Below are 16,680 nucleotides of genomic sequence, written 5' to 3'. Positions count from 1 at the left end.
AGGAAAAGAGAATTCTGTGAATTCTTAAAGGACCTGGCAAGGGTACTTTTGTCCTTCTAACTCAGTGTATGTACAATTCATATAGCACCAGAAGGAGAGAAAGCCATATAGCCTGTACAAATTTCGGAAGGGCTCAGATAACTGCAGATGAGTAAGTCAGACTTCTGTTAGGCAGATTGGTTGAGTGCATAACAGAGAAGTAGTAGACATATGGACAAATGTGATAATGGACAAGAGTTAATCGGGCTTTTCCAGAGGGAGGGAAAAAGGGAAGTTATGAAGTTAAGTCTTTTCAAAGTCATGCTTTGAAAGAGTCAACAATATTATGGATAAGTGTTATCTAATCAGTGTGATGTCCTTGGATTTCTTGAAAGTAACAAGAAAAACCCCTTGATTATCAAGGTCCTTAATCAGACTGTTAAAGAAACTAGGCTGTCATAGAATGGGACAGTCCTCCCATGGGTTAATAATTGGTGAAAACCAAACTAGATACAATGAGTACCCCAAGTGAGCTGTTAGCACTCAAGAAAGAGCTTTAAGTTATTCTAGGTTATATTATGAAAATGTGGTATCGGTGTTTACTGGGGAACAAGCACATTGAATTTTGAGAATTATTTGGAAAGGAACAGGGAATAAAATAGGAAATGTGTTATGGAGATACACAATAGCACATGGCATTCCTTTGTCATGAATAATGTGTCCATCCCAGCCCTCTGTAAAGAGTAGGAGAACTAGGAAATGTATGGGCAGCAGGAACCATCAAAGGTAAGGAAAAGTGATCAAATAGATGAGGTGTCCTAACTTTAGAAAGCAGTTACAACTCTTATTTTATACTGAAAATATAGTCCTCAGATTGCTTTTTTGTTTTTAAAGCGAGGTGGAGATGGTTAAAAAAAAGACATGTTGACCTCCAGGAAGCTGAGAAGAAGATAAACAAGCACTAATAGCCAGGGTAGTTTACATCGCTTTACTGCATTGTGCAGAGAGGAAGAACACACACAAAACAGGCTGTGATAGTGATGGATGTGCTTAAAGGAACAGGAAGGCATAACAGGCTTATGTTATGAACTAGGCAGCTGCTGAGTTTCTGAAAGAGCACTGTAAGTTGATTAATAATGAAAGAACGACAGGCTGCTGCACCCTTTTAAAATTTGGGGGACTGAGAATAGGTTTGTGTGTGTAGCTATCAGTTTGACATGATGCAGTAATAGCAGCTATGCTTGTAAGCCTTTTGGAAAGCAAGGACTTAAACAAGATTTGAGTTGTCCCAATATCCTGTAGACTAGAATGTGTAAGAGGGATGGTAGGCATCAAGGACTGGTTAGGGCCCTTCCTGATACCACTGTTGTAAAAATGCTTACTTACTGCTTCTGTATTGGATGATGGGAAAAAGAAAGGAAGAGGAATGAGAATTGTGCCAAGTCCTTCTGGCCCCATTGGCCACTTTAAAAGTGATCTGAGGGAAAGAACTGCTAAACCTCTCACTTGCCACCCAAAGGACAGATGCTTCAGTAAAATAAATGTCTGCAATATTTTAAGACTTGTTTGCCCTGTAATAGTAGGTTTTTCTGTAGTCAGTCCTTGTTGCTTTTTTAAATTATTTTTAAACTATGGCATGGAGCATCAGATTGCTAGAGGGTACCTGACTTGGCATTTTCATTGTTGAGTTTTAGGTTTATATAACTTAAGACTTGCTTATCTGTCAGTGTTGACTGTGGATGCCTTATGAACAGGAAGAGAACAGCTTTACCTGCAGGGTCGGTCTATTTTGTTGCATGTATTTTGCTCAAATACTGGATTCTTGAAGACTTTTGTTCTTTAATTATCTGCCTTCAGTTGGGAGGGGGTGCTTAGAGGAAAGTTGGGAATATTCCTTTGGAAAGGCCTGTGCTAACCGAATTTTATCTTCCATAGATCAGCATGCATCAGAAGAGTATGTCATATGCTGGGGCATTTGGCATATTTTTCAAGTGGTGTGGGAAGAGATTTCAGTAGCCACAAAGGATGGGGCGGGTAGGAGAGGAGGGCATTATGCATTCTGTCAGATGCCCATTACCTCTATAAGTCTGCTTTGAGAGAGAAATTGGAAAACAAGGAATTAAAATGTGTTCATAGTAGATCACTGACCTGTAAGGTTACACAGGAGAAAGTTTGAGAGAACATGTAATGAATCTTAATTTCCTTTTTTGCTTCAAATATGTAAATGGTATATCTATATTGACTCTGTATGTAGTTCAGAACTAGTTTCTATTAATATGCATATAGTATATATGAAGCTCAAATTGCTAAAATAATACAATGTGGCTGACCTGAAGCTATCTACTTGTATTTGTTTTAGGGGTTGTTTCTCTATTGGCTGTTCATCCTTCTACAGTAAATACAATTGGAAAACAGCTCCTGCCAAAAACATTCGGACAGTCCAATGTCAACATTGCACAACAAGTGGTAAGGAGACTTTGCGTATTTTTTATTGTTTGCACTATTGCTTACACATACTGTAAATCTGATCTGTAACTTCATAGTTGTTGCCACTTGTAATGGGTAGATAGTCTAAGCTTGTTTCTAATTCTGGTAGACTTTTGTTAAAAGAAATGTTCCTTTGCATAAAGACGTTCAAAGATGACTGTCGAATCAACATGCATATACCTGAATGTTCAGGAGGATTTCTTTTTTGTCAGTCTTGCCACTTAAAATCAGTGGCTCTTTCAGATTCTGCTTTGAAATCTGGCATAGAGATATGTAAATGGAGTCCCATCAGCACATTTTTGTTGAGGTTGAAGTTAGGTGGAACAAAATCGAAGAGTGCGCTACATTTCTTAGTGCTTAATTTAAATATCCTTTTGCTTAAACACTTACCATAAGTTTTGAGTGAGGCACATGAATTTAGACATTTCAGAGAATCTAATAATTCAGTAGATAATGCATAGGTTATGATAAGTCACTTTTATAGTGATCAAAATTAAAATTTGGTGATGTGAAAAGAGTTGGTCTCAGTTCATTTTCTGGAAAGCAACTAGCACAAAAGCGTCTGAAATGGACTATGTCTTATATGTGCATTTCTCCTTGATACGAGAGCAGTTTCACATCTACCTTTCCCGCCTGTAAGCTCTACGGAGTGTTTTATAATTGAGGCTGCCTGAATCTATGTTGTACCACTTCAATTGTACAGGTGTTGCGACAGTTGAGTCCCTCTGCAATAGGCACAGTGTGTCTGTGTAACTGCTTATTAACGACACTGTGAAGCTGCTGTCATGCTCAGATAGCTGCTATGGTATGACTGCCAGTTTGAAGAAGGAAAAATCCTTAAACCTCTGCATCCTCCAATGTTCTTAATTGAATTGCAGATCCAGTAGCACTATGTTTAAGTCTTGAGCTTCACATAGTTTGAGTAGACTGAGACTGACAGAAGATTATTGAGTAATGAAGTGTCAGTATTATTGCAGAGAATTCACTGTGCTCTATTTCCAGCAGTGGTGGTGAGTTAACTACTTCCAGCAGTCACTTGGAAGTTAGAGTATAGCGAAATGAGTTCATCTGAATGAAATTGCGCCTTCAGTTGGAGGCATTTTATCAACAAATTTCCAAACAAGGAAATTCAGACTAGTTAGGCATTCTTTTAAACTAAAATCAGTAACCAGAAAGAATGTTTTAACTACAGATTTTAGGCCATAATGGCACAGTGTGTCAATTCTGGGCATTACTGTGAGACTGTGTACATACTTGAGCTTCATGTTGAAAATGAAATGTTCTTTCAGGTAACTTAGAAAATGTTTTCTTAAAGTACCAAAACAAGGGGATAATAATGAAGTTAGAAATTATCTGATTAACTTTCAACAATGAGTAAATTAATGTTTACAAAAATGTTTATATAAGTATAAAATAAATTTTTGTTTCTACCATCACAAGTTTAAATTGACAAATCCTCATCTATATTATCTATGATTAATTTTACATGGTAGCATTATTTTAAAAATATGATTCTGAAATAATAACTAGTCTTAATGACAGTTTTGTTAGTGTGATTACTGTGGGAGATTCACATATGGAATCGTAATTTTTTCAGCACTTTTAAGTCTTTCTCTGAACATATTAACATTATTTTTTGTGAAAGTGTCCATATCAGCTTATTTGTATTGGCTGTTACCAGTACAAAATTAGATTATTGTATGTCACCAAAGAAGAGATGGGGGTTTATTTTGTGTATATATAGAGACATTTTGGATACATTTGTTTTGACTCTACAGTTCTGAAGGGATTAGCAAGAACTGTTTAAAAAAATTACCTCTAGAACCCTGAAAATTAAGAGGTAATTTTTTTACCAATAAGAAAAGTGTTCTTGGGTAGCATTGTTGAGGAGTTGACTTGGGGATTGGACTAGATGATCTTTTGAGGTCCCTTCCAATCCCTAACGTTCTGTGATTCTGTGATTCTGTGACTTGTGACCCTGCTTTCTAACATTGAGTGGTAAAAATCAGGCTTTTAATACTTAAGTACATAATTTTCTGAGTGTGTGTTCTTCGTTGAGGTAATCTGATTTCTTTTTTCTTAATAGTGTCCTCATAAAAGTTTTTCTCTTGAGTACAGTGAAGTGGACTGTGTGTGGGCTGTCTTGCTGTTTTTTCTGTTGTCTTTTCTTATTCATTCTTAAGGAGCTGAAATCAGGAAACCTAAGAGACACAGCAGACACTTCCTTTACTTTTGCCTCTCCCCTGCCTCTCCCTCTGTTGTCTTTGAAACTATCCTCTCTAGTTCTCCCTATAAGCTTTCAATTTAGGATGTTCCCAGTGACCCAATACTGCGTAGCTTTTTTCATTCACGCTCTTTTCATTCAGTCATGGATGTTCCTGAACTTGTGAGTAACAGTTAGGGGCACTGACATTCCTATTAAAGAGCCAGTAACACTAAATAATTCCTTAGAAGATTCTGAAACTCTATAGACTGTGAGGGTTTTCCTTAACAGTGTTATAGTAAAGCATATAATTCTGGCTAGTTTGCAGACTTTCATGAGTTAGAATGGGAATGCAGAACAGGTTTTGAATTTACTAAGCAGACTTCACTTTTGCACTGTAGAACTGAGCCTGTGAATTTGTAAACCCTTCCATTTATGCCTTTGTACTATTATTTCAAGACACTGCTGAGCACAGTAGGTGTCCATGGTTTGCTGCTGCCAAATGGTTTTTCTCCCAGCTGTAATTCCACCCCATCCCCTGTTTTGGCTTGGCTCTCATCTTACTGCACAGTCATACAAATTGTGGATATGGCACCAGGGTGATGATGGGGCTGCTTGTGGAACTGAGAAGCTAGGGAATAGAGTGGGACCCTCTTATTTTAGCCTCTGTGAGCAGGATGTTGAATCGTCTCTTCCAGTCATCTGTAACTGCATCCTAGAGAATAAAAACTGCCTAAGGGCTTTTTACTGTTCTTTGTATTGTCTGTGTTACTTAAATAGCACACAGGTGGCTTTGCAGTCTTCTGAGACCCTTGGTGAACCAGAACAGTCAATAGCAGAACTGCTAGTACTTTTTTGGGAAGAAAGTGCCATGATATAGACAAACAGTATTTGGAGGAAAAACCACAGTTGTTTGTCCTTCCAGGCAGCTGAAATCACAAACATCTAATAGTCACTATACTACATTTTGCATTCTGTGTTTAAAGATTATTAAAATTCTGGTGCATTATAACTTTCACCCATAAAATGTCTCACTTTGGGTTTTTAGTTTTACTATTTTGGTCTTGTTGAGGCTAAATTATTGAAGCTAGCCTGACGAAGAAACTTAAAATGCAGAATGTGACTGCAGGAAAATACAGCGAGCTTGTGAGTGGTTACAAGTTTTGGTTCATTTGATGTTGGTTTCACTTACCTAATGTCAAGGATGCAACTTACTGTTTCCACTGGGAGGTAAATGTACCCCCCAAAAGTGGGCATATCTTTCTACAAGACAGAAGTCTGTACAGTATCACTTTGTTTTCCTAAATACGTATTCTTTGGAAAGTTAACATTTCAGAGATACAAAACATCAGCTGCAGAAGCAGTTCTGCTTCAACTAGTTTCACCTATAAGGAGAGCATGGCTCTGTGTGCGAGTGTGTATATTACTTGTGATCAAATTAGCACAACCTTAGAACTGCTTACCTGTAAGCTGGAATACTGTGATCAGCTGAATGCGTGCTTGTAACATGTTCAGAATGGAATGGTTTTGCCTAAATCGGGCTCACTGCAGTGATAGAGAGTTGGCCCTCTCTTTCTCACCTCTAACATGCTTGTATTTTGACTTTGTAGTGATAGAGACTGATTGAAAGAGATAATCTGGCCTTTCTTGCAACAGCTCTGCATTTTCTCTCTGCTTTTACTGATTTTCAGATCTTCTTTTTTTGTATGTTCATATTTTATCTGTAATTTAATACAACTTTACACATAGTCTGATATGGTTCTCCCCCACCTCCTTTCTTTAGTGGGGGGGAGGGCGTGTGTGTCTTGATCTTGTCTAAGTTAGCATTGAACAGTGTTAAGAAATCCAGCAAGCATGAAAAGCTTTTTTAAGAAGGATAAAACGTAAATGCTTATTACTTGGGAAGTGCTCTAACTATGTAATCTGCAGTCTGAAGGTTTTTATGCTGTGTGTATAAATTCAGTGCATCGAATAGAAGTAGTATTACTGTTGTTTGGATAATGTATCATTTGAATTGTGCAGAATGTGAATATCTTGGAATACTTGCGATCATTTTCCGAATTATTTTATCTTTACTGTAGGTTATTGGTACACCTCAGAGACCTTCAGCGCCAAATACTATCCTGGTAGGAAGTCCACATACACCTAACACACATTTTGTATCACAGAACCAGACTGCAGATTCTTCTCCGTGGTCTGCTGGGTGAGCAAAATAAAAGTTACTTTTGTTCTAAATGTTCCCTGTGATAATGTATGTGCTCTACAGGCTAGCAGTATGAGAGAAAGACAGTGTTTACCTTTCCATCAAGAGTACTTCAACGTTAAAGTGTATTGTTTTAAAATCAGGAATAGTCACACAAGAATGAATACCCCTTCATTTGTTTTGAAAGGAGCTAGACTATTTTCTGTAATAAGAGATATTCTCATATTACTCACATTTAGAGAATTTAGCTACTGAAAGGACACAGGAATTCATCTGACTTGATTCAGTTTTTAGTTTTAATTAATTTTTAATTCAGTTTTTAAATCTGTTTTGCTGGTGGTTTTTTTTAAAAAATTACAGTACATTTCAGATTGAACAAGTGTATCCCGAAGCATCATTTAAAATAATAATGTAGTTCTTACTGGGAAGAAGTATTAGATAAAATGAATGCATTCTTTTGGTGTCTTTTCTCATGCAAGCTTGGTTTTAAGGGTTCCTTGTTAACTTTAGTCTTGAAGCAACTACATTTATCATCAGTGTCCTGCTACACATAAATAGATTTCCACTTTGGAATTATACAGTGAAATGAGATGTAGAGATTTGAGAGGTTCCATTGCTGATATTAGTTTTGTTGATAACTTATATTTTCCCTCAAGTTACAAGGAACTTTTTGTTTAAAAGATAGGCAGAAAACTTTTGTTGTACTTCTTGTATCTTGTAACTTTGAAGTTTTCATAGCAATTTCGTATACTGTATAGCTACAAATCTGTGTTTTCGTTATATATATATAATGTTTAGTGAGTTGAACTAGTATCAGACTTCGTTCGGCCCATATCGGGCTTACACAGAAAATGCTCAATCAGTCCATCTAATTTTTTATGGTCAAATAAAAATAGGCTATTTAAGCTTAAAAAAAAAAGGAGGCCAAAAAAATATTATCTCCTGTAATTAACTTTTCGTACTCTAACATTTATCTCCCTGTCCCTTCTTGTCTTGAAAATTGGAAGGATTTCTTTATTGACTTCCTCAAGGAGTATCCCTATTGTTAACTTCCTAGCTGCTACTGGAACTAGCAGAGTTGTCAAAAGAATGAATTTGTACTGTGTTTCAGCGTAAAGATATTAGAATTGTTAATTATTGTAAATTGTAGGGGAAAAAAATATAGAAAAAATTGATGGGAAGGGTTGAGAAGCAGAACAAAAGGGAAGGCTTGGATTTTTACGGCAGGATGCCTGTATTTGAAAAAAAAAATATTCCACAGTTCAAATCTTCTTAAAATATATATTATACATATATTTAGGAAGCGGAACAAAAAAGGAGAGAAGAATGGCAAGGGTTTACGTCATTTCTCTATGAAGGTTTGTGAGAAGGTACAGAGAAAAGGAACCACCTCATACAATGAGGTGGCAGACGAGTTGGTTGCAGAATTCAGTACCACTGATAATCACATTTCACCAAATGAATCAGTAAGTATATGGGAGGTCAGTCACATGTGAACTGAATGGGGGAAGAGAAATTTCTCTTAAGACTTGCCTATTTCTTTTCCTACTGCTAAATTAACAGTTCAGACATTACCCAAGTTTACCCATTTACTGTAATATGTTTATTTTCAAATATTTTTGTCACAGGTATGTTTTTGATTAATGCACTATGTCTACAGCAGGCTTATGACCAGAAGAATATTAGACGACGTGTCTATGATGCCTTAAATGTCCTTATGGCCATGAACATTATCTCTAAGGAGAAGAAGGAAATCAAATGGATTGGTCTACCTACTAACTCGGCTCAGGAATGTCAGAATTTAGAGGTATATGTATTAGGAAGTTTACAATGGCTTTGTGTTTAAGTAAATGTTTACAGTTTTAATATGTTCTGATACAACATATGCACGTGATCTTCTCAAACAGAAAGGTAGAATAGTATAGTCTCTTTTGACTCTATTTTATTTGTATTTACAGAACACACATTTAAACTTCCAGATTGCTTAAGTGCATTTTTTTTATTCTTCTGTGTCAAAAATACAGCCATGTCACAGCTTTTACAGTATATGTGAAATGGGTCTGAGTGGAAGTTAATCAAACTGAAAGATTAATGTGTATTTCCAACATTGCAGTAGTGGTGCTCGAGAGTCAGAAAGATTGTTTTCACCAGATGCCAGACAAATAATACATCTGCGATAATAGATGTTGCACGCAGATCAATATATATACACACACATTGCTCCTTCTTTATTGCTGCAGGTCTTTCTGACATTTGTCTTACATGAACGTATCAGACTTTTTTACTGCATGTCTTGGGTGAGAAGTAAACGGTTAAAACTGAAAGGTGTTCATAAGTTCTGGTTGGGTTGTTTTCTTAGTGTCCTGAGGTTTCCTGAAGTCAGTTCACTTTATCAGAATAGAATGAGACTTTGTATTTATTTTTAATAAGTCTAAAGTCCCTTCAAGACTGAAAAATCAGTGTAGAAGCTGACAAATTGGGGGGAAAAAAAAAGAAAAAAACAAACACAAAAAAAACCACAAACCAAAACCCCAAACCAACAAACCCTCTCTCCCCCCACATTTTGGAATCGATCTACAAAGGGCTAATTCTATGAAGATTTTTATTTTGTACCAATACTTGATTTTTCAGTTAGTACTGTAATAGTTATCTAGATCAAGAAAATAACAGGGTATCTAATCAATCTTAGTTTTATTGAAATATATATCATCCCAAGTGAAAATTATTAGTTAAGATATTAAATGGTAGGGTGAATGTGGGAGCTGAAGTGGTTTGAAGATGATGGTGCTGTGTGCTGAATAGGGAAATAGTAGGATAATATCAGTAGTGAAGTGAAAAAGAAACAACTTAGAATTTGGTAACGCACAATGAAGGTTCATGTGTTTAAGATGGCAACAATGATAACTTCTGTTACCAAAGTGAGAACTTGTTAACTGGATGTCACAAGAGGAGGAGAGAGTTCTGTTAACCATTAAATAATTGAGCCACAAGTGTAATAGTGTCGAAAATAGCAAAAATGCTAAGATGTGTTGAGCTTACTTGAGGAAATTGTGGGTTTCCTCCTTTCCTCATTAATGCTTCATGAGTATTGTAGCTCCTGTTTCTGCAAGCTCTATTGGCATTTAAATTATTAATGGCATTACCTGACAAGTGTTGCAATAAGATTCTTTTTAATGAGTTTGTGGAGGGTAATGTTTATTTGTGAAATTGTCAAGCCTAATTATCTATTTTACTATTCCATCTGGTATTGCTTAGCTTCACCCTTAAACTGTTGATAAACCAAGCCAAATAGTTTATAAGGGAACAGAGGAGTTTGAGAGGTTGTCCATCAAATATTTAGTATTTTAAGTCTTTTTAAACTTGTACTTTGTGCGAAAATTAGAACATTAGATTTTGTAAAATATGTACTGATAATGCAAAAAGGGTGTGGGGCAATTAAAAAGATCTTTGTCTTGAGGTAATATGAAAAGTTTACGTGTATGTGGTAGGAAAATACCTTAGAGGTGAGTTGCTGAACGTTTTTGGGGGGAGAGGTGATTTTCTAATGCTTTATGCTGTTGATTATCCTGATTGTTCTTTTGTATGGCGTTTTTAAAACAGGAACACCAGACCTAGAGAATTCTAGATGTAAATATTATGGTCCATACACTGATGTAGTGATAATTTCTGTGTTCTCTGTTCCTTACCTAATAATTCAAATTTTTGGCTACTCTGGTGTATTGAGCTGATAGTTTCTGTAGAACCTGTAATTTAAGGTCTCTGCTAAATGTTATTTTATTTCTAAAATTATGTATGGATAAGATTATATTTTCTCACATGCTTTATGACGAGCTCTCTTTTTACGATGTCGGGTAACCCAGCAGCAGCAGCAGATTCTGTCACTTTGCTGTTCATACCTTTATTCTGATCCTCTATAATTTGAGTTAGAGTAACAATCTGTAATTTAAGTCCTTGTGGGAATCTGCTGGTTACCTTCCTCCACTGAGAAACCTGTTTTATTGCCTACCATGTTGTCTCCTATCTTTTCTGTTATTACTATTAATATGTATTTAATACTGTGAGGACTTAACCTTTGGCTTCATAGCAGCCACATTTCTTTAAGCATCTTTGATGGATTTTTCTCCAGTACCTCTAATGTTAATATAATTGGATATATTAAATATTAATATATTTGGATAATTCTTTGAGGAATAACATCTGTTTGCAAAGATGTTTTTACCCTCTCTCTGATACATGTACTTTATCCCCCATTGTTCTAATTCTGCTCTTTGTTACAGTCTCCATCAGTAGTAGTGATGTGAGTCTTGATAGTTTGATCTATATATTATATGCAGAACCTTAATGACTGACATCGTATGTCCTACCTGCAGTTCTCTGGTATTGAAATTATTTTAAGGGAAGAAAGTGTTGATAAAAAACACTACTTAAACCCAACAAACTAACCAGTCCTTTTGTCTTAAGGTGGAGAAACAGAGAAGACTTGAAAGAATAAAGCAAAAACAGTCTCAACTACAAGAACTCATTCTACAGGTACAGTCAAGGTACTCTTGTCTGTAGGGCAAGGTAACTTATATCTGTATTCCTGTTGTTTTATCCCAGTGAGGGAAGGGGGACTGAATTTCAGGATAAGGCATACATAGCCTTAGTTCAGTGTTGTAGTTTAGCTGGGACCATGCTGTTGACCATTGCTACTGGGGAAGCCAGCAATCTTCCATGAGTTATGATGAGTTATATTCCGGTTTCAAGTATGTTTAAACAGGATTTATGCTTACAGAAGCTGTAATTCATATTGTATTGTACCTTCTGAATTTTCCAGTTCAGTTCTTGTATCAAGAATGTTTTTCTGTGTTAGAGTCCATAGATAAAATTATGTGGCTGTCTCTCATAATGCTCTGTGTCTTGCCTTTCTTGCTGCCCCTGCTGTGTAAGTGACTTCACTGCTGTGAAACAGTTGCTGAACTCCTTCCCAGATTTCCCCATGTACACCGTGGGAAGCTGTAGTCCATCTCTTAAGTCACTGCACTGCTGGTTCTCCAGGCTGCATCCCTTAGTAGTTGCATTACCTACACAGTAAGAATGAGAAGATCAGGGAGGGCATGCAGAAAGTACAGAGAGCGGTGGGACAGCAGTCACAATAGTTGTCTGATTTTTATCAACCTCTGTGTTGGCTTTGAATTTTGTTTTTAATTCCTGTTTTATTTCATTTGATTCATGACCAGAAAAATACTTTTTTTAGTTTGGTGCCTTACTGTGAGGTTTATAACCTGAATTTTAATAGTTAACTTGAGTTTTTAGTTCTTGAAATTGCTAATCTTTGAAACATAAAAATTTCATTCTGAAAATCAGTTTTGGTAAGATATGATGAGCATAAAGTCACTAGTCTTGGTAGAGTAATTTAGAAATCTAGTATCAGACATTCAGGTCAATGTTAACTGTTTTTAGTGTATAATTTCAGCAAAAATACAGTATTAATCTTTCAACTTGTGGAGTGCAGTAGATAGCAGGGAATAGTAAAGAGAGCGGAAGTCGGATGCTATATAAAAATGCCTTTTTCCAATCATTATCTCTTCATTCTGTCAAGAATCTGTCCTGACGTAATTATTAGAATGTGCTTTTTTTTTTCTCAGTGAAGTTTTCCTGTGTTGTCTTTTCAGTACTATTCCTTGTGTCTCTTCTTGCATCTTAACATGCAGGGATATGGTGAACACACTCTCTCCTTTTCTGCATTTACTTACTGCAACCATTGCTGGTATTCTTTCTCTGAGGGACTTTTTCATTAACAGGATCTTGAAGGTTTAATTCATACTTTCATATCACTGTTGTTTTTTCTAGCAAATTGCCTTCAAGAATCTCGTTGAGCGAAACCGTCAAGCAGAACAACAGGCAAATCGACCGCCACCTTCCAATTCTGTCATCCATTTGCCATTTATCATAGTGAACACCAGCAAGAAGACAGTGATTGACTGCAGTATTTCAAATGACAAGTGAGTTCACAAAGTTTCCTCTCTGGATTTTGGTACAACTATGAGTTTTATGTCCATACTGTGGTGTCCATCTAGATTTGTTAAATACGAATAAATTATGCCTTCTGTAGATTGAGAACGTGCATTTCAGATGGGTAAATCTTAGTTATGTTGCTACATAAAACACTGTTTCTGTTCTTTTTAATAAACAGAATAATTATGTTCACATTTAATAACTTATTTAAGACTTACTATCTAGAGATGTTGAAAGCAAAGTAAGGCAGCTTGATGAAGTTTTATATCATACTTTACCAAGTATTGTTTTCCTTTGGCTTTTACATGATGAAATACAAGAACTGAATGGATTTTGCTTTCAGAACTGCTGTTCTCTACTTTTGGTTCAAAAAACTAGGTTTTTCTCATCTAAATTAAAGCTGAATATAGCAGTGGTTTCTACTTGCACTATTAGCTTACTAGAAAAGCTTAAAAACATTTAAAAATAGTCACACAGTAGCCAGAGGAATGGGATTAAAGAAAAAATTATCGAACACACAAAATGTTTAATTAAAATTCTGTATCTGTTAAACCTGTTAATGGTGTACATAGTGTGTATAATTGCAGGTTTAGTCGCTATCAAACACATGAATTTTGAGAGATTTGCTTAATGTGATGTGTCACTAACACTCTGTTAAGCTTTTGAAATGCTGCAATTCTTGAAACTGGAAAGGTAGTTAAAGTAATTGAAGCTAATGGAGACATTTTTCCTCTCCAGGTTTGAATATCTATTTAATTTTGACAATACTTTTGAAATTCATGATGACATAGAAGTACTAAAACGAATGGGAATGGCTTGTGGGCTAGAATCTGGAAGCTGTTCTGCAGAAGACCTAAAAATTGCAAGGAGTTTGGTTCCTAAAGCTCTGGAACCATATGTGACAGGTTAGTTACTCCAAGAAGAGTTGTTTTGTTTTCCTCCTTAATACGGACTTAAGGAAAAGCCATGAAAATATCTGTGATCAGGTAACTTCCGATCATCTGTGGTGAAGATTTCTAACAAGTTCTCAAATATTTGTGCTATTTAGTGAAACTTACGGAACATAAAACATAGAGTTCATAGAGACTGGGCTGTTGCTTTTCCCAGAACCATGTTTTGTTGTTTTGGTTGCAAGACTCCTTTTCTGGACTTTAAAAGGATTAAGTCTTTTTACTGAATTAGATGAGTGTGTTTTGAAGTATTCTTCAAATATGCATTGTTCATTTTACAGAAATGGCTCAGGGATCAATCAGCAGTGTATATGTCACATCTTCATCAGGTTCTGCATCAAATGGCACAAGATTTTCAGCCAGGTGAGATTAAATTATCAATTAGTTTGTAAAACCTGTGATCATCAAATAAATTTAATCAGAGATTAATTTAACACTTTTGTGAAACTTCTGATTAGATGTGGTGTGGCTGTGTGTTTCAGTTTATTCTCAGACATTGCTCTTACATAAGTGGTGGTTCTTACCCGTGTCATTAAGAAATCTTTTCCTCTTTAGTGGAAAAGAGATTGATTAGAGTGGTGTTAATCTTGAGTGTATTATTTTTGTTTAGTTTTGAGTTTTTGACAAGAAAACAGATGCTTCTCTAAAGATGAAATTTGGGCAAGATTCTCCCTTGGTCATTAGTGTCTAACAAAAAAGATTCTGGTTTTTGCATTTTAAACAACATTAGAAACTGGTAGAGTGATAAATCATAGCTTTTATTTAACTTTGTGTAGACACATGCGATTTCTGAACTTAACTGTTATTTTTGTCTTGTTATATAAGACCCTTTTCCTTAAATAGTCACTACTCGCCTGTTGCATTTATCAAAAAAATGCCCTTCTGTGAACTCTACTGAGTTGTAACATGAGTCAAGTATCATTGAAATGTTTAACATCGTTAACAAATATTTGAATGGAGCTAGCTGATTAGCAGAACAAATTATCTGCAAAAGTGTTCATTTTCTACCAGTTTTTTCTGTTGTGTCCAGAAACTTAACGTTATCTGAAGTCAGTTAAATTTCTGTTGTACATGTCACACAACAAATCCAATCCGACTTATTTTAAAATTGCAGAATGGTTTGGGTTGGAAGGGATCTTCCAAGTTCATCTAGTGCCCTGTCTCCCTCCCCTCTCCCCACCACCACCGCAGACAGGGACGTCTTTAGATCAGATTGCTCAAAGCCCTGTCCAGCCTGGCCTTGAACACTTCCAGGCAGGGGGCATCAACAGCTTCCCAGGGCAACCTGTGCCAGTGTCTCACCACCCTCAATCAATTTCTTCTTTATATCCAATCTAAGTTTACTCTCTTTCTGTTAAAACTGTTTCTACATGTCCTGTCACTGCAGGCCCTGGTAAAACATCTTTCTTGTATTTCTTATAAACTCCCTTTAAGTACTAAAAAGCTGCAATAATGTCTCCCCAGAGCCTTCTCCTCTCCAGGCTGAACAACCGCAGCTCTTCTCAGCTTTTCTTTACAGGAGAGGTGTTCCAGCCCTCTGACCATTTTCATGGCCTTATTCTGGACCTACTCTAACAGGTCAATGCCTATCTTGTACTGGGGTTCCCAGAGCTGAACACTGTACTCCAGATTAGTTCTCATGAGAACAGAGTTAGAGGGGAAGAATTGCTTCCTTTGACCTGCTGGCTGCCCTTGATGCATCCCAGGATGATTGTCTTTCTGGGCTGCCAGTACAGATTGCCAGCTCATGTCCAAATTTTTGTCTGCCGGTATTCCTAAGTCCTCCACAGGGCTGCTCTCAGTCCATTCATTCTGTGCTCTGTACTGATCATGGGGTTTGCCCTGACTCAGATGCAGGATCTTGCAATTGCTTTTGTTGAACTTCATGAGGTTCGCATGGGCCCACTCAAACTGTCCAGGTCCCTCTGGATGACATCACTTCCCTGAAGAGTATCAGCTGCTTGTTGTCATCCACAAACTTACTGAGGTTGCACTCAATCCCACTGTTCATAGTTATTGAAGATGTTAAATAGTATTGGTCCTAGTATGGACCACTTGTTACTGGTTTTCATTTGAGCTGTAGCTCTTTGATGGATAAGAAATTGGCTGGATGGTCATGACCAAACAGTCCATCCATCAAACCTATATTTCTCCAATTTAAAGGCAAGAATGTTGCGGAGGATTTTCTGAAAGACCTTCCAGAAGCCCAAGTGAGTTATATCTGTAGCTCTTTCCTTGTTTATTGATGCATTCACTCCATCATAGAAGGCCACTAGATGAATCGGGCACAATTTGTCCTTGGTGAAGCCATGCTGGCTGTCCCTAATCACCTCCCTGTCTTCCATATACTTCAACATAACTTCCAGGAGCATCTGTTCCATGATTTTAGGAGACACTGAGGTGAGGCTGAAGAGGAGAGGGCAAGTTCTAGATTGCTTTGGCTCTTTCCACAACAATGACTTCTCTGTGTCAGAATCACTGGCAAGCTCTGCCTTGTAAATTGCTTGGGAAATTGCTGGACCAGTGATTTCTTAATAAAGTGCTAAGTTTTAGAACATTTTTTTAAGTCATTTGTGTTTAAAGGCAAAAATCCTGTATCAGTGGGGTTTCTTTAGAGAACAAAATACAGCTTTAATCTTCGCTGAAGATAGTCTTCTGGCAGCTTTTTCTCACCCGCCTGCCTTCCATCAGAGTTGGAAGGAGGTCCTTCTAAAGATACAGTATCTAGCTTACTTTAAAAGGCTAATGGAAATACAGTTTTAAAACTTCTTTTTGTAGATGATAGGCTTACTTTAATTCAAAGCAAAAAAAAAAAAAAAAAAAAAAAGGAAAAACCTTGTAAGGGAAACAATTCAGTTAAG

At 36.6% G+C, this 16,680-nt stretch overlaps 1 protein-coding gene across 2 annotated transcripts in view; it reads left to right on the top strand.

Moving 5' to 3' along the window:
* The window catches only part of TFDP1 (transcription factor Dp-1), a 42,752-nt gene that overhangs the window by 22,850 nt on the left and 3,222 nt on the right, over window positions 1-16,680 (top strand). The window contains exons 3-10 of one of the 2 annotated variants that reach the window (XM_010185112.1): window positions 2,339-2,445; window positions 6,751-6,872; window positions 8,173-8,338; window positions 8,533-8,679; window positions 11,334-11,402; window positions 12,705-12,856; window positions 13,608-13,774; window positions 14,101-14,182. In XM_010185112.1, the coding sequence (XP_010183414.1) occupies window positions 2,339-2,445; window positions 6,751-6,872; window positions 8,173-8,338; window positions 8,533-8,679; window positions 11,334-11,402; window positions 12,705-12,856; window positions 13,608-13,774; window positions 14,101-14,182 (1,012 nt within the window). The remainder of the gene's footprint in view (window positions 1-2,338; window positions 2,446-6,750; window positions 6,873-8,172; window positions 8,339-8,532; window positions 8,680-11,333; window positions 11,403-12,704; window positions 12,857-13,607; window positions 13,775-14,100; window positions 14,183-16,680) is intronic. The other variant, XM_010185113.1, reaches the window with a different exon arrangement.

This window comes from Mesitornis unicolor, unplaced genomic scaffold, assembly GCF_000695765.1.
Source record: "Mesitornis unicolor isolate BGI_N332 unplaced genomic scaffold, ASM69576v1 scaffold15845, whole genome shotgun sequence".
Classification (NCBI taxonomy): domain Eukaryota; kingdom Metazoa; phylum Chordata; class Aves; order Mesitornithiformes; family Mesitornithidae; genus Mesitornis; species Mesitornis unicolor.
The sequence above is the reverse complement of the archived record's forward strand: the minus strand, read 5'-3'. Positions and strand labels throughout refer to the sequence as shown.